The sequence below is a fragment of the Aythya fuligula genome, chromosome 1 (genome assembly GCF_009819795.1).
Source record: "Aythya fuligula isolate bAytFul2 chromosome 1, bAytFul2.pri, whole genome shotgun sequence".
NCBI lineage: Eukaryota > Metazoa > Chordata > Aves > Anseriformes > Anatidae > Aythya > Aythya fuligula.
In genome coordinates, this window is record NC_045559.1 from 22,981,946 (window position 1) to 23,008,432 (window position 26,487).

Sequence of the window (26,487 nt, forward strand, 5' to 3'; positions counted from 1 at the left end):
TATGAATTTTTCATAATCTTTCTGGAATACTTTCACATTCTCATAAAGTGTAGAAACTTAAATTCCATACCATCTGGGAATGGGTGTTACTGGGCAGTAAAAGCTAGGAGGAGAGGGGAATGGCATTGCACACATCTCACCAATAGTTACAACTACCACTGAGTGGAGTAGGTCTAATAATAGCAGTAGCTACCAGTGTGCCATGAACAGGAGGAACAACTCAGGGCTTCTGCTTGGCATTGACTTTGGTTCTCAGTGAGTTATAATAGCAGATATTTTATATGCATTGCCAGGTAGCTTAGAGTGCTGGTGAATTTTTTTCATTCATCAACACAAATTTTTAATGAACTTCTGTCTTCAACGTTCTTCCCTAGTGTAAACAGCTTTTACACTAGGGAACAGCTTTTTTTTTTTTTTTTTTTTTTTTGTAAACAGCTTTTCTTACTGTCTTTGTAGTTGTGATTCATATGCTACTTTATCATGAAAATCTCTAAAACAGTTTAAGTGTAAAAATATTCGCTACTCAGCTAAGTATTTCTTTTTTTTTCCTTTTTTCTTTTTCTTTTTTTTTCTTTTTCTTTTTTTTTCTTTTTCTTTTTCTTTTTCTTTTTTTTTCTTTTTCTTTTTTTTTCTTTTTCTTTTTTTTTCTTTTTATTTTTTTTTCTTTTTATTTTTTTTTATTTTTTACAAAGTCCAGGGTTGTGCCTACTTGAGAGGGTGCAGAATGCTTGATGATTACTCTGAGTTGCCAGGGCATGAAATGGCTCTCATCAGAAAATTCTCTAGTTGCATTAGATCTGGCACAGTCCTGCACTAATACCTTCTATTTTTGACACAGTGTTAATGGAATTATATAGCTTTAAGCTGGTCCTGGCTGCAAGTATGGGTAGTGGAGCCACTGTGCTTTATTCATATGGATCTTTATTCACTACATAGATATTCCCCTAGATATGAGATATTTCTTTTTACATGTATTAAAGCCTAAGGCTGAAGCTTTGCTTTTTGTTCTTGTCATTTTATATGACTGTAATTAAATGTTCGTCATATTGATTGCTGTTATTGCAAACAAATTAGAGACTGTTGTGGTATCTGATGGTCAATTTGTGGGGAAGGAGATTCAGAGTTAAATCTGCAATAATTTTGTTATTTAAAGTATTGTGGTGTTTGTTTTTGTTTGTTTGTTTTGTTTGTTTTCCAAATCAATATTTTCAGGATGTGTACATTTTTTTCAGAACAGAATGAAAACTGTTGTAAAGATAAATTAATTTCACTTTTGGAGTCCAAGTTAAGAGTAATAGCCTTTTCCTTTCTGTTCACATCATTTTGTAAGCATTTCTTTTTTAATAATCACTATTTCTTATCATCTGAAATTAAAAGTTAAAAAAAAAAAATAGTGGTAAAAATGAAGTGAAAAACTAAACAGTTGAAAAATAGTTAATAGAAAGAAATCTCAAGGTAGTTACTTTGATCTACAATTTGCAAATGCTGTCATTAAAGCATCTGCTTAGCCAGATGTATCTCATAGTTGCTAAATGTTTGTGAATTGCCATGTTAGAAATAACAAGCTGCATTAGAATATCTTCAATTTGATTATTTAGAGTTTGTTTGGACTTCTGTAATATCTGTATGTGTATGTACCCATTGTACACACCTACACGAACCCAGGTGTGTGTTACTTTCCTCCTTGTGTTTTGTTGAACATATTTGGTAAATTAGCTGGTTCAGCTACTTAGTTTTAGTAAAAAGACTTTTGTGTATTGATTGGCCTCAGTAATACTTGAAAACAGTATTAATGATTGGTGTACTTTTGAAGAGAGTAGTTTGCTACTAAAATCTTTAAGTATTGCAATGTCAGAAGCAGAAGGCAATCTCTGAAGTCCTTCCTTGCCAACAGTTTTTTTTTTTTTTATCTCTTTGTGGGAGGAAGTTATTGATCCAGGATAGTGGCTTTTTTTAACTTAAAAGATAGTGAATGTACATGCAGTTGCCCAAGATGGGATTTATAATTTAGTCAGTGCTTTCTATGTTAAAAATTGTTTCTACAAGCATATTTGTTGTGAACTGCTGATGTCCTAAATAAAACCAAAATAAGAGTATTTAATCAGTAAGTACTGAATGCCTTCCTATCATGTAAGTAGCTATTAATCTGCAAAGCTTTTGCAGCAATTCTGGTTTTCTTATGATGACTGAAAAAACTGCAAGTGAAACTTCATTTTTTTCTGATATGTATACTCTGTCCAGAGGTGCTGACTTTCTGAGCATTCTCACGACTAATGTAGCAGTCCAGAGGAGAGTGCAAATGCTAAGGCATTTTCTAAAAAGAAAACTAGAATCTGAAGAGCGACCCTGAGTTGTCATTACAGTTGAGGAGATTTTGGCTTTTCAATGATTCCTATAATTGCAGAGAGAAAGCATTTATGTTTAATCCTATCTAAAGTTAATGTATCTGATCTTAGGTATCTGTGGCTTTTTTTCATTAACGACTTCAGTCAGAAATACCGTAATGTTTTGCTTTTATCATGAAACTCCAAGCCAGTTAGCACTTAATCATACTAAATAAATTAACTGAATTGTTCAATATTCCTTTTCATGCTTAAGAGAACCCCAGAACGGCAGGGGTGGAAATGGACGTCTGGAGTTTATCTTGTCCAACACTTGTGCTCAAGCAGGACTACCTAAAGCTGATGGCCCAGGACCATCTCCAGATGGCTTTTAAATATCTCCAGATAGGGAAGTGTTTAATCAAGCAAGATAAAGCATTTTAAAGTGTAAAAACTTCCCTTTATAGTAGATAAATGTGCTGAACTTTACATCTATTGTGTCTGTAAGGGTATATATAAGGAGTGTCTGCTTCTTTAAGGATATCATGTCTAGGGCCTTTTTGCAAAGCAGGAAGGGATAATAAGGAAAGGAGGTAGTGAAGTTTGGTCAGTCACATTAATTTATGAAAGTATGTGAGAATACAGGAATATTTATTTATATTTATACTATATTCTGATTGAGGATTTCTAAGCTTGGACAAAACCACAGGAAACAAACATCCCAGTCACAGAAATGGCGGGCTTACAAACTACATCCTTCCAGGAAGGATGAACCTTGTAGCTGGTAAGATTGTGAACCAAGGAGCCCTGGACTGGGAGGGTGCAGAAACTTCAGAGCTCTGCAAAGCCATGGGGGAAAAAAAGGAAAAGGAGGGCAGAAGGAAGGTGTGTGGGTAGGTAGAAAAGGGCTGGTATAAAAGGGTCTGTACCAGTACTCAGGGATCTGCAAATGTGCGTGTGGTTGTGAACCTGCAGAGTGCTGTGTGTGAACCTTCACTAGTGAGCTTCTGTCTTTACCAGCTGGAGGGAAGGAAGGGGTCTCTGCTGTCTACGTCTGTTTTACGTGAGTCCTGTGTGGAGGTGGTGTTGAAGCGTGGATGGTCATGTTAGTGTCCTGTGTCTGTGTGCCTCTGGGATAGATGCTCAGTTTTGCTACAGGCCAGACCCTCAAAGGGGAAAGTAGTCTCTGTGGCTGGGCTGGGCCCCAGCATTTGGACAGGATGATCCAGCCTGAGTGGCTGGAGGATGTTGCCATGCTCTTTGCTTTTCACCTTCCTTAAGTGTCATGCTTTTAAACCAAATTATTATGAATAAAAGATTCTGATGGATAATTTCCCTCTTAAGAGAAATTATCAGTAGAGTACATTTGTCTAATAAAAGAAAATTGTCCCCACTATGTAAACTTCCATTAACATTTTTTTGTAGTTTGGTAACTGAGGGATTTTTCTTCGTTAGAAGGTATATTGTAACGAGAAAAAAAAAAAAAGTTTAAAGAATGACATTTCTTATATTGTTTCCTCTGACACTGGGACGTGATTTAAATTCAGCAGTTCTGTTTCGAGTTTGACTTACCATTTGTGCAGAAAAGTGAATTCAATCACTGAACTATAATTCTGCTTTGGAAAGCAGAAAGTAATTTTCACCTTCCTGCTGGAAAAGGAAAGACAGGTGACTTTTTATTTTTTCACCTTCAAAAAGGACTTGCTGGATGAGGATTTCCTTAAAAGAAAATCTGTCCTATGCTTTGTTTTTGAAGACCTTTATTTTAATAAGGTTTATTGTAGAAGTGATGTTTTGAGGTCATAGTTAGGAATGGAATTGTGTAATCGCAGAAGTAGAGAGCCTGTACTTTGTTGAAGGTGTGAAGTATAATATTTTATAATACTTTGGGTAGGAGGAATATTGGTGTTTGAGTATGCGAAAAGCACAGAAAATACAAGTGTGTTGATTTTTTTCCCCCTTAAATTGGCAGCTGCACATGTATGAAGCTGACTAGGTTATATAATCACAGCAGCAAAGAGCAACAACGATTTTAATGTGGTTTTAGGTTACTCCAAATTTCTATGTTGGATTATATCAATGCACTGTAATGTGTTATCCCATGTCTTGGCGGAGTTGTAAATCTGTGAATGATGTGTTTTTCTTCTTTATTTTGCCCCTATCACTGTGTATCTGAACAGTTAGTACCCAGAGAAATAAAACAATCCCTCTTTGGATTGCAGTAGTATATGCTTGCAGTTTCATGTCAGCTGTTGACTATACTTTATTCATATCTGCTTATCCTAGCACAGAATGTCAGATTAGGTGATACATGAAACTGACCTTGTGTCTTCTGTGGTAGTGTGAAAAAGAATGATGTTTAGCATCTTTGAAATGCAAGAGATTAGAATTTATCAAGTGTGTAAAAATATTTCAGAGGAAGAAACATTTTTTTGGAAATATTGCAGTTTTTATTTCTGTAGGAAAAATATTTTGTATTTTCTTAGTAACCCTTCGCTGTGTTTCTTTTTTATTTATTTTTTTTTTTGAACACTTCTGCCATTCAAATCATTAGAGAATTTAAGCTTTTAATTTTAAATGGTAGTAAGATTTAGTGATATATTTGCTGGAAACAGCAGTATTTCTTTTAAAGGTGTAGTCAGTGTACATACAAGCATGTATTCTAATCTAGTCTAACACATCCATCATCTTCAGCTTTGGGGAATCTTTCACTGTGAGTTTACGTATGACAACTTTGCCTTGCTATACTTTTTAGATGATACAAATCTGTCAGTTTTGGTAGAGTGATAGTATTCTCTTTCTCAAAGCTGTCTAGTAGCAATTATTTATGTTTCTGTGTTTGTATAAAATGAAAAATTGAGATTTTATCAACTTTCTTTTAGTGTTACAACATCTTTGTTCAGTTCCTGAACAAGCAACTTCTGGTGTCATAATTGCTAACTGCCTTGTAGTATTATAGCTAAGGGGAGTTTGTTTGTTTGCCTTTTTTTCCCCGTTTTAGAGTTGTGGGCAAAACAAACTTCACTTGGGGAATTTAATTCATTAGCAATGAACATAAACATTTAATTACTAATTCAGGTGTTGAAGAAGAAAGAAGACAAGCGTTTAAACGTTTATGGAAAACATCTTTCCATAAACACCTTTCCCAGGCTCAATTCCACTCCAGACACATCTCCTTTTCCCTTCCTTTTCTCCACTCCCCTTTCATCTCAAAATTTAGAGTTCAAAATGTAGAAGTTCTTGTAAATGACTGAGTAGTGTTAATTTAATGCCTAAAAATTGTGATTTTTACTTGAGTATCTGTGCTAACTTTCTTCAAGCCAAAATTATGTGTACCTAAATGTGTAGTTGTAAATAGTTGATATCAAGTTAAAAAATCTATGATGTCATTACTCTATTTATCTGCTTAAAAAGTTGTGTTTTAGCCCTGAACTGTTAACTTTCAGTAAATGCTAGTATAATAAGTATATAATAAGTATATAATATATATTATATATGCTTGAGCGGGTGCAGAGAAGGGCGACGAAGCTGGTGAGGGGCCTGGAGAACAAGTCCTACGAGGAGCGGCTGAGGGAGCTGGGCTTGTTCAGCCTGGAGAAGAGGAGGCTCAGGGGCGACCTTATCGCTCTTTTTAGGTACCTCAAGGGAGGCTGTAGCGAGGTGGGGGTTGGCCTGTTCTCCCACGTGCCTGGTGACAGGACGAGGGGGAATGGGTTTAAGTTGAGCCAGGGGAGTTTTAGGCTAGATGTTAGGAAGAACTTCTTCACTGAAAGGGTTGTGAGGCATTGGAACAGGCTGCCCAGGGAAGTGGTGGAGTCACCATCCTTGGAAGTCTTCAAAAGACGTTTAGATGTAGAGCTTAGGGATATGGTTTAGTGGAGGGCTGTTAGCGTTAGGTTGGAGGTTGGACTCGATGACCTTGAGGTCTCTTCCAACCTAGAAAATTCTGTAAATTCTGTGAAATATATAATAAGTATAATAAGTATACAAAAAAAAACCACTTTGTTGTCTTGATTAACTATGACCAGATTTATAGATGCTTGGGGTTCTGAACATACACCTGAGTTGATATTGGTTGTTCAAAAAGTTCTCAGAAAGATTAACCAGCTACTGTACCATGAAAAAATCAATTGCACTCTCACTTCATTTTACATTTGTGAAATGTCAAAACACACATGCTTCTGTAACCTGAAATGGAGCTTTGTTTTATGACACCTGCAAATTCTGACCTATTCTGGGCAGTTTTGCTCTGATATATTTTGTCATACCTTGTTTTGAATTTGATTTTTTAGATCTTTAATAAAAGTTAAATTCTGTTACAAAAGTTTACATTTAAAAGGACACATTTCAGTTTCTTACTATACTTCCTAACAATCACTGTGTGACTGTATGCTTGGAGAATATACCTTGCTTGTGTATTTTGGATGAAGTGAAAGATGAGTAACTTACACTTTAATTTGCTCTTAGAACTTGTAGAACTCATTGCCTCTTCAGAAGACAACGTGTATAAAAATCTTTAGAAAGGATTGGACAAGTAGGCATAACACGTCCTCCTTTTTATAAAGAAATTGAAATCTGAAAAAATAGCATGTTTTTTGAAGACAGAGAAAAAGCTTTATGTCTTCCTGGCTCCTGTCCTTAATCACCCATTTTATTTTCAGATATTTGAGCTAATTATTTGCAAGATGGGCCACACTTCAGTTGTTACACGGCTTTAACTGTATTGACTTCAGAACAGTTACACAGATTATAGCAGAAAAAATATTGTCCATATGTTTGCTCATCCCAACTTTAACATGAGTGTACTAATAACTTCCATCATGTCTGTTACTCATTCAAACACGTCTATATTTTACAGATTATTGCTCAGTGGTAACACTTGTGGACCAATCACAAGTGAAGTTAACGTGCACTCTTTTTAGTGGAAATCTGGATTCTCTACCAAAAATCTACAAAATCGGAGATATTGTTCGATTTCATAGAATAAAGGTAGGTACTATTTTGTTTTGTTTTGTTTCTAATGTGCTTGTTTTTTGGTAGTTATGGGGCTCCAGGGATATTTTAGTTCTTCATATACTGATATTCACATATGGAGATACTGGATGAAACAGTCAAATGGTAAAAACTGAGCTGTGGTTGTGGTAGGGACCAAAACTGGAAATCAACTGTCAAATTTTAGAACAACAGCAGCGACAAAGAAGCACTAATCTGGTATCCCTCTTTAAAAAAATAAAAATAAATGCGCTAGAGGTGACTATGTGGTTATGTCAACTCCAAAATAATAATCTTTTTGTTTGAATATTTGTTTAGCTAGTTTAGCTCCAGTACTTAGAGATGGACAGAATTTAACTGACATAAACATATGTACAATTCACTTCTCTTCAAATTATGGAATTATTTGAGAGATTACTTCAGAGCTTCTGTCATGGAACAGTTTTTAGATCAGCTGCGGAGTTAAGTGTAATATAAGTGAGTGGGATGTAGTGTCCCGTTTCCAGCTGCTCCTTTGTTTGTGTGCTTTACCTAGTATTTAACTGTATCAATGTCCCTGAAGAAAACTGTGTCAATAGCCCTTATACTGCTTCTGATGGATATTTTTCTTATGTCTATAAAGAGGAACTGCAGTACAGAGACACTGACTGCTAATCTTGTAATGCTGGACCATATGTAGTAAAAAAATTAAGAGTTTTTTTTGCAAAGATAGCAAATTTTATCATGTTACATACTAAAATACAAGATAATCATACGTAATTATCTTTTTTGTTGTACTTAAAATAAATCTATCAGAAAGGAGTAAATGTCCTTAAAAAGATCTTTTTTACAACAAACAAACAAAACATATTCAAACACTCTAGAGGCAATTTAGGACTGTACAAAATAGTGATGAAAGGGATAAAGATCACTAGTACCTGTATGTGAGTTTTGATGTGCTGTAGCAGACCAAAGAAAAAAAAAAAAGCAATAAACTTAAAAAGTGGCAAGGTTTATCCAGTGATGGAGATTTGTGCCATTGAGATTATTAGAAAGACCTTGCTAAGTTTCAGAAACAGTCTTCAATTTTGAGACTTCGTTATTTAATGTATATCATAAATACTTACAATTGAGAGAGAAACTAGCTAACCCCTTCTGGCTTAGTATTAATCTTCCTTAAAGTCATGTATGTATATAATTAGAGTGGAATTAAGCTATATTTAGATTTTGAATCTTGTGTTGCTTATCCAGTACTTGAGGTATGTTGCCAGTCTTGAAAGTTCATTGATTTTGACTTCAGACAGAAAAGTGTTACAGTTAATTTCAAATTCTTTCTGAATCTCATAGGATGAGCATTACAAAGACATGTTTCTACCTCCACCAGTACGTTTCTTGCTTCTGAAGTCAAGACACACTTATATATATATATTTATATATGTATATATATTTATACATATGGAAAAAAGGAGAAAGTAGAAAGGAGGCTGCTTAAAATAATTGAAAAGTTGCACCTGTGTGGTAGGTTAATAATGGATTATTTTTGAGATGTGGGGACTATAGGTTTAAAAACTTCCACCTTCAGGGAAGTTATGCATGCATCTCTGTCATGGAAGGCTAATAGTGTCTCACTTCCGCTATTTATCTTTCATGTAAACTTGCTAGTACAAGCTATTGATAAAGCAGATGTAAGAGAGAGCTTCACTGTTTACCCGATTCAGGAGCAAATTTTTGAGGATCATTCTAAAATGCTTCTAAACTTGTACTTCATCATTGTTCAAGACTGTTTTAGTATTTAAAGATATGTTCCAAGGTCAGTTAATGTTCCCCCTGCATTTCTTTTCCATTGTAGCTGAGATGTTTAAGTGATTTCCAGCCCTAACACTTCCAGCTGCCTACAATCCATATCCCCTCAGATGTGTAAGCTAACAGATTGTCTGACTACTTTCTAACTTAAAATGATCTTAATCAACAGTCACTTAGTTTAAATAGGTGTCTTTTTCTGGAGGGGGTTGACTACACCAGCCTAACAAAGAGTTACTTTGCAAGTTCTGTTACCTGATCTGAACAGATAAAAAGCTGGTGCAGAAGCTTGGTGCCTGGTGTTGGGAGTGAAGTGGAAGAGGTTAATGTAACTGGATGTGTGATTACTGTGCAACACAGTTTTCAATTAAAAAAAAAAAAAAAATTAACTCTAATTAGACCTCTAAGTACAATGTCTGCAATTCCTCATTCACTCTCTTCTCCATTTGTCTTCAAGCCTTATCACCCTCTCTTAGTTTGCTGAAAGAAAAGCAATCGAGGGTACCAGAGGCCATAGCCTGTCAGAACTGTGCTTACCAGTGAGGACAGATATACATATAATATATACACACACACATATATATAAGAAATATATACATATATATATATATATATATATTTATTTATATATAGTCCTTACAGTGTGTATTCTCATTTCCGTGTCCCAGATATGCTTTGAGAGACTCCCAAGCAGTTGACATGGATAGCAAACACGTTTTATAAATGACTGCTCCCTGCTACACTCTCAGCTGCTAATGAATAACTTCTTTTCATAGTAACGCAGGTGTTGGCAAGGTCCTATGGTTCAGAGCTAATAATAACTTAAAGGAGAATATTCTGTTAGGATTATTGTGGTAAGAGTGGTTAGAGTCATTTTATTTGCTCGGTATTTGTTCCATACAATGAAAATTTTAAAGTGTCTTGGTAACAGGATTAATTCTCCAGTTTTAATTACATTTCTGTTAATATTTCTTGAAATGCATTTTTAAGACCTCTTACGATGATGTCTCGTGAATTGTAATACTTACTGAATTACAGTACTGTATTTGGGCCGGCCTTCAACCACAGTCAATGCTCTGCAGAGATGACAGTCTGGGGATTTCTTTTGCCATTTACCATAAAACTGAAGCCTGTGAACTAATTGTCTAGTTCCTCTTTAATTTTTGGCAAGGAAGGAATTGTCTCAAGTGGATTTCTTTCTTTTTTTTTTTTTTTTTTTTTCCTGGTTCACTATGGATGCTTTTAATATTTTAGACTTAATACCTAATACTTAAGTTGTTAGAGGGAAGAGGCATCCAGCTGTTAACTGACGAAATCTGCAATATTTTATTTATCTTCACTTGACTTGCAGTTTTGGCTTGTGTTCTGCCTTCTCTGTGTTAGACAAACCCTGTCATGATGATAGAAGTGTTCATTTCCTCTTTGACTTTTCTCTAGTATTGCTTATTACCTCTGAGTGATTCTCAAATAAGAATTTATTTCCACACTCCGAGTGAAGTGAATTGATACTTTACTTCTAATTTAATGTTTGTGGATTGGACAAAAGTGAGATTGAAATGAAGCACACTCTCGTTTAGGTGTTCATCTTGTTCAGTTTGCTGTGCTTCAGTTGTCCTACGGAGTTGCTGTCTGGGATGTGTTCTGCTGACTCTTTCCAGAATACAGACCATTGTCGAGCACTTCACGTTTTCGAAATATTGTATTCATTGACATCTAATTCAGCAATCAGTGCACAGTGCTTCTACTACTCAGAGTCTGTGTGATTCAAGTTGAAAGCTTGGAAGATGAACACCAAACAAGTGACCTTTCATTATAAACTTTGCTTATGTCACTTCCTTAGCATAATGCAATGACAAGGATCAAAGTCTCAATTCTCCACTTTTTGTCATAATATTACTACTATTATCTTCCTTTACTTTAATTCCTTGGCTTGTTTTGTACTTAGGCTCCAGTTGCTGCAACAAATGAAGCAGGATTCTTAAGGATGGCAGCTTCTTCATTACACAGCACTAATTCATCACCACTGCACCTATCAAGTCATGTACTGCATAGGAAAATGTTCTATAAAATATAGGCTAACAGAATGTGGTATCATCACCCCTACTGGTTCTGTCCTGTCTCTGTTATTTGCCCTGTTTTTTAAACCAGTCTGCCATTATTTCCAGGAGCAGTCTTACTTCTGCGCTGAGCTAGAGGTTTCCATGTCTCAAAGCACTCCTTCCTTTAGTTTAATTGCGTTTGCCCCATTAAAGTTGGTTCTTTATCTTGCTGTCTGGTACAATATGGAAAGCACTGACAGAGGGGCACGGTTTGCTCCTTGTTCCTAGATGGCTCTGGCCATAGCTGCCAGGTTGATAAGTGTAGTGATAGAGGGGAAAATCTGAAGCTATTTGAAACTTAGGGAGAATTTTGCTGCCAGACTCTTAATGCCTTCTGAGGAAATACTGTTCAAATACAGCAATTTTGACAAATGAGACTTTTTGCTAAAATGGATGTGTTAAAGAACATATTGCTTGAGACATTGACATCCAGGTATCAAATTCTTGCTCTGAGGAGTGGAAATAATTTAAATTTTTAGTAAGCGATTGTGAATTTATTTTTAATGCTGGAAAATGAACATTTTCTCGGAAATATCAGTATTATTCTTGCTTTTGGCTTCCTTTCAAAAATTATGTAATGCATTCAATTCACTTTGAAGTTTTGTTGAAGGTTAAATTAAAAAACAAGTATTTGTCCTATAGTAAGTAACATCAAGAAGTATTAACTGTAGACAGTGATAGAGTTCTTCAACAATTACATGTCTTAGAATTTTGCATGTTTTCTAAAATTTTTTCAAGTTACCTAATCATATATTAAGTATGTTGGAAAATTTCCAAAATACATTAATTTATTGCTTTACCAGAGTTTTCTCAAATATGCTGTGCCACCTTCTCTGAGGAATATTTCTAAAGCAGTATCACAATGCCTGCTGTTTTTTAAAGTGATTATCAAAACAGAAAATATTTCAGCTAGTTTAAATATTTAATTTATTATTTGTGTATACAGTTTTTGTTCACAAAAATTATTATGTGTACGTGTGAAACGGTAAATGAAACACACAAAGTATTGTTAATTGTTTTCTTTAATTTGTGTTTCGTTACTGCAGAAATTTCTGATAATCATATTTTGAGCACATGAGTTCTCTGGAACAGGAGAAGATAATTATATTTATATAATTAGGATATTAGGATTATAATTATGTATCTTCATTAAAATTTATTTTGCTTCCTTAGGACTTCCCTTACTTCTCATAGAATGGTGCCTGCAGTTTTTGTAACTCATTTTCTTGTTGTTATATTTAAACATGTTCAAGCTGGTTTAATTTAAATGAGGATACAGATTATTTATTGAGTTATTTCAAATTGTTTCTGTTCTATTGCTACCTCTCTCTCAATACAACTGGAGGTACATGTGTACTAGAGTTACGTTATTAAAATATGAGAAAATGTAATCAACACACCATATTATCCAAACTTGGTTAGACTGTGATGACTACGCTTAATGTGAGAAAACCATTACAAACTTTAAGGAAATACTCAAAATTCACTTGGGTGCCTCTCTGACAGGACACGGTTTTTCGTATAAATGGAATCAGTAACAACTTGAAAATTTTTATGAAGAAATTAATGTCTGGATCTTATTTGGTGTTAAGATGCAGGTTCAGTTGTCTAGTATAGTCTTGAGTAATAAGTTTATTAAATTAGTAACAAGTTTAAGGAATTGTTATTTTTTTGGTTTTGTAGTACATGCCTATTTGCATGTTCCAGTGTGGGATTTATATATCATTCAAATGCTCGATCAGCAACTTTATTGGAGCTTGGAAGTGTGTCTTCCATGGGTGTGCTCTTGTTCTTCCTACTCCATCCCATCCCATTGTTATGCACTGTATGAGTCTCAGAATGGAAAGCAAATATTTCATGCTTCCATGCTTTAAGCTTAAGTTTACAGATTAGTTTTAAAAATTGTAGGACTGAAGTCATTCTGATGTTCCCAAGTCTGAAGTAGGCTAGTGAGAAACATGTCCAAAGGTCATATGCTAAATTTTTAGACTCTTCCTGCCCTTTGCAATTCCTAATAAAGCTCAAAAATTTCATAAGTTTTAGAACAGGAACAAAGTGATGGGATTAGTTATCAATATCCTTGTAGGTGATGCTGGACATATGATGTCCTGTACTCTGTGGTAACAGTCCTGAGACTGACAGATCATCATAGATATAAGACTTTGATTTTTGTCTAAGAAGTCTATAGTACAAGGGAGTAACTCCCAGTTTTAATAGATTTAATAGAAAGCCAATTTTGGAATTAAATTGTTGAGGCTTTTCATACCCTAAAAGATTTTAAGAAAATTCTTTTGGGATTTAGTACTACAGGTAAGATAATAACATTTAACAGGAGAAAGCAACCTTTGTTTATAACCCAGGAAGCAGTACTCATTGGGTGAACTCTGTAGTTGAATTCAAACAGGTCTTGGGCTTTTCTCCCAAGCACCAAGTGATAAGATGAGGGCAAATGGCCTCAAGTTACGTCAGGAGAGGTTTAGGTTGGGAATTGGGAGAAATTTCTTCACTGAAAGGGTTATGCAGCATTGGAGTAGGCTTCCCAGGGAAGTGGTTGAGTCACCATCCCTGGAGGCCTTCAAGAAAGGTGTAAATTTGAAAGTTAGTAGCATGGTTTAGTGGTACACTTCAGTACTGGGTTAAAAGCTGTGTTAGATGATCTTAGAGGTCTTTTCCAACCTGAGTTATTCTATAATTCTATAAATAGGCTAAATACATAAGTGGAATAACTTTTTTGTTGTGACACAATGGAAGCTATATATTTTTCTTGTTTGCTTTTCCATCAAGTCTCTGCTCCAGCTGTTCTAAACCATTTTTCGAGTTTAAGTGCAGTGATCTCAAACTTTACATAAAGTGTTGAGTGGATGGGGGGAATTGAAGTGTGTCATCCATTTGGGGCTTGGCACCTTCAGTACCTGGCATAAGGTAAAATTTGTATCCATGTCTAGCAACAAATCCTTTTTCATAGCCATCATTTATTAAGAACAAATCGTAACTTTGTGGTTCTCCTTGTGTACATATGCCAAGGTCCTGTCTTTCTTTTTTTTTGTATGGAGTTTCACTTGAAATGTAATTCATGTGCAGGTGTTTTTTCCCAAATTCCTACAGATCTTTTTTTAACATTCAATACAGTCAAAATATATCATAATCCATGCTAGGAAACTTTACAGATCTTGAGTTGTCAAGTCCTAGGATGGCAAAGGGAGTGTTTTGACAGATGATTGCTGACTAAAAGAGTGATCTAGGGAGGTCTAGGTGTCCTAGGGAGGCTGTGGAATCTCCATACCTGAAATTTTTCAAGACTCAATTAGCCAAATCCTGACTCAACACAGTGCTGACAATGGTGTTGACCTGGGAAAAAGGTGGGACTTGACCTCCTGAGGTCCTTTCCAACCAAAATTTCTGTTTCTGTGACTGGAGTGTACTTGCACAGTATCTGTGGTCTTTTTAGTACAGCCACCTGTAGTCCTGTCTAGACCTTCATAAAGCTTTTGCTGCTGAAGATTTGTGATTTGACTCTGAGAAGGTGTCATATTTTCTTTTGTCAGCACTTACTTGTGTAAGTTATCTTCCTTATATGTCAGCAGGCTCCTGCTTGCATCACAGAATGGCATGTGCGTATAAACATGTGTTTAACTGAGGGCAATAAGTTGCTCACCACAGCAATGTAATTCTTGCAGGTATATTATGTATAGGTGACGTTGCTCACTTTCACTAGGATCTCATATAAACTGATTGTGCAGCTGAGAGGAGATATGTATTTGACAGGGATGTTTATAACCTGTATCAGCTCTGTTACTGTCTCAGAAGACACTTTTGTTTAGCAAACTTTATTTATTGCTGCCATCAATCTCATGGAATTTTTTGAGTGATATCTTTCTGCTCCATCCCATCTTTGAAAAAATAAAACAAATTCTAAAGGCCTCTAGAAATGACACAGTACCTACTGGGGGTGAGGGGGAGGTTGTCATTTTATACAAAAGTCTCAGATTATTTCTGTTCCCTAAGTTAAATTTGTTTGAAAATTGTGTGTGGAAAATATAACTTATTAACAGTATCACTGCTTAACTTAATCTGAAATTTACTTGGGGTGCCATAATGAATCAATCTTTGTCTATGAATTTTGTTCATCTGCACTCCAGTGATTTCTCCTCACTTTCACAATGATTAATTTTTAAAGGACAAGTTCAGAGAATTTCTGTTGACAATCAACTGTTCTATGGGTCTGACAATGTGCTAGCTTTGAAGTACTTTCTAACACATTTGACATTTACTTTTTTGTTTTTTCTGTTGTTCACTAAGTAATGTTGTTGAATGCTCTTTATCTTTGAGGCCACTCAGTGGCTTCTCCATGTACACATACCTAAGTACATTTGGTTTTGCTTTAAATCATTGGTAATTTTCTCATTGTGGCACTTCACGTTTGCCTTCTTAAATATTTTATTTCCTTTCTTGTTTTATAACTTCCTTAACATTACAGCTGATATCAAAGCCATTAAATGAAGGCACTGGGAGATACCAGAAGTACGATATGTGCAAACACAGCCCCAGCAATGCTTAAAATATGAGCTAAAAGATTTGGAAAATGGGGAAAACAGTGTATGTAAAGTAGTATGGAAGCCAAGGGAGACAAAGTAGTTTCTTGAGCTGTTTTCCTGGAAGGTTGAGAACCTTCATAAATGTATAGGCTAGTGGTCCAGGGCAGAAATTTTTCAAAGAAAAAAAGTCAAGATATTTTTATGATGACTGAAATGAATTAATGATGAAATTAAATAAATTAATGAAGTAGGTAAATAGGAAATAAAAACACTTTGAGAAACATTTGACATGTCAGACAAGATACTTAATGATATGCTTGAAGTATTGTTTGATAACGGATGAATGAGTAAAATTGATGAAAGAGAGTTTTCTTCCCCTCTGGATATTACCTATTTTGAGAAGCTATGGAATATAATGCCAGTGGCTGCAACTAAAGTAGATCTATGAATTTGCCACAGATAATGTCTTTGTGTTATAGTGGAACTTTTTTTTTTTTTCCAGATCTTGGGTAATTCCTTGAAAGGAACTGGTTATGAAACCGTGTGCTTTCCTAATTTGTCCTGACTTCTGTCCTAATTCCTGATCTTTCTTGTATTTTCAGTATTTAAGCCTAAAGGTTAAAAGACTAATCTTTACAAAGTTACAGTTAAGGAGAAGCTATGAATTGATGTGCTCCATTGGTCAGGCCTGAGATTCTTAATGCATTTATGCCTCTAGACAGAGTTTAGGTCAAAGCAGCAGAGATTAGAGTTCCTGTTATCAACCTTGAACTTCTTTCCTTATGGATTCCCAATGTTTGTTTTCTTTGCATGTTTTTTAAATCTCAGTGTGTTATAAAATTTAGTCTTAAATCATTGGCAGCATTTAGAACTTTCGTTACCTTTCACATTCTGCATTTTTAAATCTGTAGGATTTTTCAAACATTTGAAAATTGCGTGGTAGAGACAAAGTAGTTTGTCTCATAAAAGCTACATTTAAAAAAAAAACTTGCTGTTTTTTATTCTTTTTTTTTTGTCAGCTAATTTTAATTAAAAAAGGGTGGGTTAAAACAGCTGGTTGAAAATCAAGGTTTGAGATTTCTTGATACTAAATCATGCAGTGCTGTGATACGTAGATTTTTTAATAGATATTTATATTTTTTTAAGTGCAGGGAACAATAATACTGGACTAGATCCTTAAAGAAATGCTTCAGACTTTGAATTCTGTGTTTTATATGGCAGCAGATACACAGCTAAATCAACAGGATACAAGAGACCTGCCATGTGCAAAGCAGTATACATCAGAGCAATTATGAAAGCTATACCCGTAATTAAAGGGATGAAAACTGGTCTCTGCTTACTTCGTTTAAAAAAAAAAAAAAAAAAAAAAAAAAGCTTCTGGAACTGGGAAAAATATACCTATTATTTAGTATCAGGAAACTGGATCTATTGTGAGAGGCAGAAAACAGGAATCTGTAACACCTTTGCTCTGCCATTGCTCTGCTATGAGGCCTTTAAAAATTATTTTTTCTCATGCCTCAGTTTCCCTGATGGTAAAAGCAATACTAATGTTTTCCTTACACACAGATTTTGAGATTTATGAATAAAACACTTTGCACCAATGCTTTATATTTACAGGTAGAGGTATTAGTCTGTCTCTTAAAGAATTATTACTGTTAGATTTTATTTTTGGTTTATACGCTGTTTTCTTGTTAGTGTTCATTTGCTTTTTTGTTTTTATTTTAACTTCTTACTGGCATCAGGAACAAAAATGATCACTAATCTTTATACACATGATAAAATGTGAATAAGAATATTACATAAGAATATTGCAGTGAATTATGACCATTTTTTTCTTTGTTTTGTTCTAGATCAGAGAATACAATGGACAGATGCAGGGAATTACCAGTTCAGGATTTGCATCCTTGACATTTGATGGAACTGTAGGAACACCAGTAGTTCCTCGAACCTCTAGTAAAGCATACACTTTCATGGATGAAGAAGAAAAAACAGTAGAAGAATTACGTATTTGGGCAGCCAGTAATCTTTCCATCTCTGGACCAGCAGCAAAACTGTCTGGTGTTCGACCAATGCTGTTCTTTGATCTCACTTGCCAGCTGGTGGGGAAGGCAAAAGTGGATGGATCTTCTTTTCTTCTAAAGGTAAATTTATTTTCCTGAATTTGTTATAATGTTATGTGGATAAATATGTAGAGGCTAACAAAATGTATGATCCTTTACTTTTCTATTTCTATAAAAACAAAACAGAAATCCTAGTTCTTTTTAAAGTTGCTCATAAAATTTATTTCTTTAGAGAGTGTTTTAAGATGCATTAATATGTATGGTAGTTTCCACAAACATGTAGGTAAATATTGCAGGATTTCTTAAAGTTTAATAATATTGTTAGTTTTTAATCTGTTTCTATTCAGTAGCAATTATTGTTTGTTTTTCTAGGTCTACAGGATATAATTAATGTAGTATGTAGCATTCTCTTGAGCTCTAGGTAACTTCTTTTAGTTATGTATAAGCGCTTTGGGGATCAGAGCCTAATGAAAGTACAAAATGTTGAAATGCCACACAACCAGAAAGTACCTTCCATGGAGTGATCCTTAACATCAGCTAAATATAAACTAGATCTCCATATTTTTCCTGGTTTAGCTTCCTATGCATCAGCCTGATGTTATTCTGAAACACCTCTTCTCAGTATTTTAAGTTGATTGTTAAAATGTGAGTTATGAACAGCCTGTTATAAAGTCATAAAATGGAAAATAACATTATTTCTTGGTACTGCTGCATTAAATGTTGCTACAATATTTTTAGAAACAGCGCATTGCATTTTTCTTTTACTAAAGCAGGAAAGTTTTTTCTCATGCAGAGCAATGAAATCACTACACAGAAAGAAATCTTAAGTGTCATCCTATAACATGTTTTGCAGCTGTTAAAAGTATTTCCATTTAACTGTCTCTTGTGAAATGGTTGTCATGACACTCAGTAAAATTTCAGAACTTTGTGAACTCATTGTCATTCATTAATAAGTATATATTCAGCAGTGAAAGACCCTTTGCAAGGATAGAGGCAAGTGCTTTCTTAACTTATTAATATTTATTTACCCTCTTTTGTGTGTTGTAAGCTCTAAAGTCTATTTTGTCAATTTTGTATAGTAATGAGAATAACTTGGGAGCTGGGGATTGTCTAGACAGGACAGTAAAAGCTTAATGAAATCCAATAGCACTAGTTCAATTTCTCTCATACTGATTCCTTGTCAGTGTGTTTTTATTTAGCACATGAAAATGTTAAATACTTAAATCTGCATTAAAATGCATTACAAAAACGGAAGTAGATGAACATTGATATGCTATTGCTCCCTTCCCTTCAAGCCGGCCAGAGTCCTTTCCTTATATATCAAATGTTGGTCACGATGTAAGAGAAGCCTTTTATAAAACTTGTAGACAGAAGTCTGGTTATTTTGTTGATTCACTAAACAAAGAAACAAAACACCACTGGCTCAAGTGGGTTGATCATTAAATATTATTTACTATTAAATTTCTGTTCTTAGATTTTATAACTGATTTAAATTTGCAACATCATTCCAAGTCTCTCACTTATTTTAGTGGTTGGTAATACAGTGAAGCGTAATGAGGATTTTAATCATCGAAGTAGTAAGTAGTGTTGTATTGTTTCAAACGTAACTAAAATGACTTCCTGTGATTTTGTGCATCACCCATAGCATAACCTTTAATATTCCACTTGGTAAGTGACATAGTACATCACCTCAGTCTTACGTAGCATGAAGACTGAATAACTTAATTTACAAAGGTAGGAAGGAGTTGCTTACCTCTTTCTGAGAATTTTGTTTTCAAACCAATGGAGACCTCGTTCTGGAAATGCTGCTGTCATTTATACATTTTTTTAAGAGCTTTACTATTATTCTTTCCTTCTGTCTACCAGTTGTCTGTGTTAAGCTAAGTCACACAATTAGCATATTCTGCTGAAGAAACTTAATGAATCAGGACAGCAGGCTTCATTATGTGTCTCCTATTTCAGCATCTTGTATGGTGATCAGAGGTCATCACTAACTATTCTGTAATACTAGTCTGTTAATGGCTAGTAATGGAACTATGTGCTGTTTCTTATCCAGAGTTCATTTGATTATTGTTGGAAAGAATGAAGGCACAGGGATAGCTGTTCATAACTGTGGCATTAGCAGATACAGAGAAATTAACAGGAAGTCATAGCTACTGTATTTTCATCCACAATTTAAGTAGAGTGAAGCTGGTAAGCTCCTGACATATCTGTGTTCTTATTTGTGTAATTAAAAAGACAAAACCACATACCTATCTAAGGACTTTTTTTGTCAAGAGAGTCTACAGGCTTAGAAATTCTTCCAAAAAATGCCCTGACACCAGCCGCATTAGTTCCTCTTGCAAAGGACTAAAACTAAATAAGTCGACCTTGGACTTGACAAGGCGCATTGAAGTTATTTCAATCATTTTGTAAGATCCCATCTGTTAAGTGTAGAAGGACAAATAAGTCAAAGCCAGTTGAAAAATAATAGGAAATTTGACAAACTTAAAGTTCTTCATTCTGTCAAAGTGATTATTTTCGTAAATACAAAATATAAATACCAAATTTCATAAACACTAAATCTGTATTTCTATAGCTCAGCTCTAGGAAAGCTTGCCTAATTCAAGCAACGGGTAGCATCTCATTCAAAGGTGGTTTTAAATATTTCATGGTACAGGATCAGAAAATAATAGGCTTTTTTTTTTTTTTCTCCCTTTTAAATCTGCGGCAGCATGTACCACCTCATTATCAGGGTCCTTCAGAATACACTCTTATTTCAGAATGTTAATTTGATGTTCTGGGTCATTTTTGCTGTAAACAGTTTTTCCTTTTATCTATTGATTTGGGATGAGTGTTTCAGCCATGAGTTATTCTCGGTGCGTTTACATATGGCTTTGCTGCTGCTTAGATCTTTTCCTTTGGGTCCTTTGATCCACAGAAGTTAAGCATTCAGAAAGGGGTAGAAACCCTTTAAAAATTAACCTTTGGTGTATTCACTTTACCCCTCCTCCCCCACAGTGCTTTTTTCATGATACCAAAGAGGTGGTATCATGAACTATCTTAAAATTAGCTTCTGTTGGACCAATATGCATGAGTTCCTACAAAATGCATTTTGGTCTCTCAATCTCAAATGCTTCTAGATTTTTTTTTCTGTACTAATATTTCAGAACATTATTTCTGTTGTTGCCTTTGTATCTTTGTATTCTTAAAGAGTGTATCTTTAGGAATTCCCAACTTGGTAAACTATAGCTTACAGAATATATTGTAAGGAGCCAGCACCCAAAGTTTAATGTTAGGTAGTAAGATAATGGTTGCGAGATGCTAAGTCTGTTATTACCTGTTTGTTGGTAATCTTTCTTTTTCATAATTTTGGTAGATCAAATATAATTGTATTGATACTTCACTACTTAAGTGTTTGTCATAAACATAGCTTTAGGGCACCAATTTTTAGAATCCTAGTTATTAAGTATATGTTAAATACTGATGCTTTTTTGATCTGTTCTGCATAACTAGCAGTGTAGACTGATGTAGGAAATCATTAGTAATTAATGGAGCATGTGCTGTGTACTGAGGTTTCACATTCTGGAGCTGGAGTGTTCAAAAAAACCAGCAATGATTAAAATATTAAATATAGGCAGTTATGCATGCAGGAAATTCTAATGGTTGTATCTGCTGGATAAACAGTTGAGGTTTTGCTAACACTTTTTTTTTTTTAATTTTACGAAAACCAGGTTTTTAACATTTGTGTTCTGTGTGGAGGTTATTTTATACTTCGTAAAGGAAAAAATAAGTCCCTATAAATTTAATTTCAGTCATTTAAGAACTTTAGAACATACACGCGAGTTAAGATTTCATATTGTTAGACTCTTTTTATTCAGACAACAGAGGAAAAAAAAAAAGTAAAACATTATTTTAAATGCTCAATCTAAAGTCTTTTGAGCATATTGAAATGGTTGACTTTCATTGCAGGTGTGGGATGGCACAAAATGTCCATACCCAACATGGAGGATACCTGTAGAAGCAAGAGACCTGGAAGGAGAAAAAATTCTTCTTCATCGGCTGCGAAATCTAACAGTGGATATTCTAGCTTATGACAACCACGTACAACTGGCAAAATCACTCAAGGTAATGTAGTTTGGTGTTTCTAGCTGTCATTTTGTGGCCTATTTTCTGCTTAAACTCACTTCAGAGGATGTATCAATTCTGTTCTGCTCTAAATTAGTTTCAAATATTATTCTTTATCTTTCAGTGTATTTCCCATACCTTTGATTTGAATGCAAAATTCCTTCGTGTGTAAAATAGCCTCATTACCCTAAAATTTCCATGAAAAAAAATCTCCCAATTAAGCAGTTCTTTACGGACATTGTAGTATCATATATTATCCTGTGGACATAATGCATTCAGAAAATGTATTCTGTGCTTCAGAAGTATTTTTTAAATGATATAAAGTGGGGTTAAACTTGTAGTCCCATTAAAGGCCTGTAATTCTGAAGTCAATAAAGGATTTTATCTGTTCTATAAACTTCTGCAATTTGCAATGCTATCTTCATTTAGTGGGTCAGTAATGTTGATTATGCGTAGAGAAAACAACGTAATTAAACATTTGATCTTCAGCAATACTGCCATCTTGCTTCTAAATACAGTAAATTAGCAAAAATTACATCTTTCATCTTATGTCTTTACTTCTGTATCCAAGCATTGTTTTTAAGGTAGTGCTTACCAGAAAATAAATGCAAATGGTAGACATTTGTTGTCTGGAGCTATCAGCAGATATGACATCAATTTAATGCATAGTGCCCAGTCATAAGTAAATGACAGAAAGCAAAGTAACTTTCCTTCAAGTAAGAATTCATAACAAAACTTACAGGATTATTTCATTACTTACAGGTTATCTTCCAGAATTTTTCTTTTGCTAATTGGTCTCATCTATCAATAAGCATAAATGCTGATGTTCCAATGAAGCATTAATGTTTTGAAAATTAAGGGAGGGAAATGATGAATATTCATTAAAATTGATGAAATTAATTAAAAAAATCATGAATCCCATATATATTCAGGAATTCCTGTTGAATATGTGCTACATGGGATGTCTTCATCAGTTCTTTCCATTTCTTTCCTTCCTGTATGCCCTTTCTTACTTACTGTAAAGCATCTGTGCATTTGTTGGATACTGTGTTGCATAGCAGAGGTTCTAATGTCAAAGGAAACTGTCTAGAAACCTGTCTTGACCTACCAAGCATCACAGGCTGTGTTTTTCTCCTTCTGGCTATGTTCAAAGTTGTGATACTTTCAGCCATGTAAACAGTAGAAGTTTTATTTTTTTCTCTCTCTTTTTTTAGTGAATTGTCTTAGAGTTATTGAAGAAAAAATACTGATACCCTACCAATTAGACTTCAGAAAGATTTATTGAGTTTACATTGCATTTTGTGCAATTAATTTTGTTTCACAGAAAAATCTAAAGATAATTAGATTTTTAGGACTCCTTATAAAATTGAAGCTTTAATAAAAGGTTTATTTTTAAATACTAGTGGAGGTCACGTCACACTAAGAATTAATTAAAATACTGCTTATTAATCTGCATATTTTTATTATTTCATACAGGGTCTTGTTATGCAAATATTAAAAAAAAAAAAAAAAATCATTTATGTGGAAGTATTAAACTGGAGGGAATTGAGTGTGTATGCATGTGCACCTTCCTGAGCGTAAACACCAGGAGAATGTGGACAAACTGTGTACTAAATGATCTGCCAGTTTATGGTTTCAGAAACAATAAAAGCACGCTGGTTTTGAGCCATCTCTTCTACATTTGAAAGGAGCTTGGAATTGCCTTTTTATTGTAAATTGTTGAGGAGCTGTTAGGTTACACTCCCACGTTGTCATGTATTATCTGCAGTGACAGTTGCAACTCTGAAATGATATTTTATGTAGGAACAATCTGCTTTATGCAGCCTTGATACCAAGAAAGGCAGACTTAAATCTTATTTTGAAAATGTGTTTTTTGTGTTTTTTTTTATTTATTTATCCATAGGTAAATGGTCACACAGGGAAGCTCTGAGTAACCACTACACAGTGTAGAGAAACTGGGTGACTTATTACAGTCAATTGATAGCAAATCCTAGCCTGTGCTGCAGGCATTTGTTAAAAGCTCCTTGTTTGTGTTGTCTGTCCAGAGAATATTGAAGATGCGAGCATTTTATCCCTTTTCACCAGTCAAATAATATTTACAAATCTCTATGAAGAGAACTTAGTAATTTCAAAGGTATGCTGCAGCTGATAACTGTAAGTAGACTTTTTGCAACCTATATTTGCTGGCCTTCTTCCCCTGGTAAAAACTGTGGCTTTTCAGCATTTGCTGCCTTAGCAGAAAACAGAATTTTCAGAAATCTCATCTCTGAAATAGATTATTTCCTGAGGCATAAAAACATAAACAGAAGTACAACTAAGCAGACAATGGTGTTCACTTCATTTTTGAAGAATTTCCCTCTTTCTGTCACTACCCTTGGTGCATGAGGCTTTCCTGTTTTTGTAGGAACCCCAGCCTGCAGCTAGCTCTCCAGAGTACAGTTGCTCCCTGTAGGTTGCAGTTTGTTGTTATTCAGACTTTCTTCTAGATTTCCCAGAGGTTCTCAGGATTCATTCAAACCTTGCCATACAACTCAAAAAAATAAATACATAATAAATAAAAAGGTTTGTGACATGGATTTATTCATCTGGGGTATTTTGCTAGATGCTGAATGCCACAATGAGCATCACAGGTCCATCAGTGTACAGTAGGAGTCCAGCTGTCCACATCTGGTCAGAGATTTCCTTCATGTACAGTTATTCAGTGGGTATGTGGTACTGTGCGTTCCCCTCATGGGTTAATATAATGTGTTTTTTTTACTGTGTATTTTCTAGTTAGTATAATCAAAATAGTTAACCCTGAGCATGCTCAAGGTCCTAGTCTTTAGTGTCTCAACGTTTACTATAGTTATATTTCTTCAGGTGCAAAATTTGAATATTTCCTGTTCTTCAGCTGTACACAATCTCAAGTCTTTTTTTGATAGCACTAGTGTCTGTCTGAGTCATGTTTCTAACCTGTAACTTCAAGTTGCTTGGCTGTATTATCTAGTTTCATACTTTTCAGGCTGAGATGCAGGATTCCTTTGACCTGTGTATATTTTCTTCACTTGTATTAATTAAAAAGAACAAAAAACAAACTCTCCAAAAATCCCCCAACCTGTTAAATGGATTTACGTTGCACTTTTTTTTATTCCTTGTGCAGCCCGAGGTCCTTGGGACCATACCTAAATACTGTGTAAATGCTTTTTGTCATTTGCAAAAAGTTGTGCAGAATTTACTTAGTAAAATTTGAGTGCTGGTATGAAAATAACCACAAATAAATCACTTTGAACATCAGACATAAAATAGGCATAAAAGTCAGCATAGATTGGTTTGGTTAAGTGATTCCTGTGGATAAAGGCAAGCTCTTGTCTTTGTGTCCAAACAAAAATATTTAACTACCTTGACAGTGTATTAAATATGAATGCAACCCTCTATGTTTTGAAGTAATTATAAGAATTTGCTATACTAAAAAGTGTTGTTGTTTTATTTTGAAGTTGTCTAATTACAGGAAACTGTGACATCTTAAAATTTTCTTTGTTTTTGTTATCTGTTTTTAAAATAGGCGTATTTGAATTGTACTGCAATTAGGATGTTAGTGTATTTTAAGGTGTTGCCAGAAATGTGTTGTTATTGTTTTAATTTAATTTTAAATAAATTTGCTTTGAATGAGGCAGGTAGGTAGTTCATAAATAAAATTCTGTCAAGAGTTGCTTTTGTACTAAATTTGAATAATGGCTCTGTAAATCATGTTGGTTATTTTTGCTTTAATGTAGATTATAATTTTGTCTCAGTCAAGTATATAATGTATATACTTGATCTGCAGGCATTCAGTAAACAACAGAAATACAGTAGCATATTTAGCCTTAACACCCACAGCAGTTGTTCAGCATTGTAAAGAGTAAGCAATGCTGCCTCCCAAAGGAATTTATGGAAATTGCAAGTCTGTCTTGCACAGTCAGATCTGTTATGTTGACATGTATACCTTCCTGACGTTTTCAGTATATGGCAATGCTGATTATAATGCATCTCTGTATTACAGTTATGAGTGATATTAAAATACATAAAAATAATGACATTTTCAGAAGTGATCTAAGAAAACGCATATGGAGAAAGCAATGTTTTCGTAGTGATCATAAATTTGGGGAAGTTGAGTGTTGCACTAAAACATGTAATGCATTGGACTTTTTGCATGAATTTCAGCACACAATTTTAGAAGGCAAAATCAACATTTTACATTCTTGCCTTCTTGGCTCTTCTCTACCACGTGTTAGCAACATTAAATACTTATTTTTTTCACACTGTTTTTGAAAGAAAAAAAAAACACTTAAATTCTAATAGAATTTTTCCTGCTCATTGCTCTTGAGAAAAAAAAAAAAGTAGGTTGACATAAGGTTATTTGATAGGCAGAACATAGTTAAGAACTTAAAAGGCTGTTTGTCCAAAAGCATTTGTCATAGTTATATTTAGTTTTATAATGTCTGTCCCTTGCATTTTTGTTTATTCAACATACTTAATTGAAATTTAGCATCTGAAAAGAGAATAAATAAATACATAAATAAAAATGCTACAGTTTAGCCTCTTAACCACCATCTAAATGTGCAAGTTGGCCTGTTGA

At 34.4% G+C, this 26,487-nt stretch overlaps 1 protein-coding gene across 1 annotated transcript in view; it reads left to right on the top strand.

Moving 5' to 3' along the window:
- The window catches only part of POT1 (protection of telomeres 1), a 73,602-nt gene that overhangs the window by 25,181 nt on the left and 21,934 nt on the right, over positions 1-26,487 (top strand). The window contains exons 8-10 of the mRNA XM_032205435.1: positions 7,180-7,310; positions 17,577-17,867; positions 21,738-21,893. Of these exons, the coding sequence (XP_032061326.1) occupies positions 7,180-7,310; positions 17,577-17,867; positions 21,738-21,893 (578 nt within the window). The remainder of the gene's footprint in view (positions 1-7,179; positions 7,311-17,576; positions 17,868-21,737; positions 21,894-26,487) is intronic.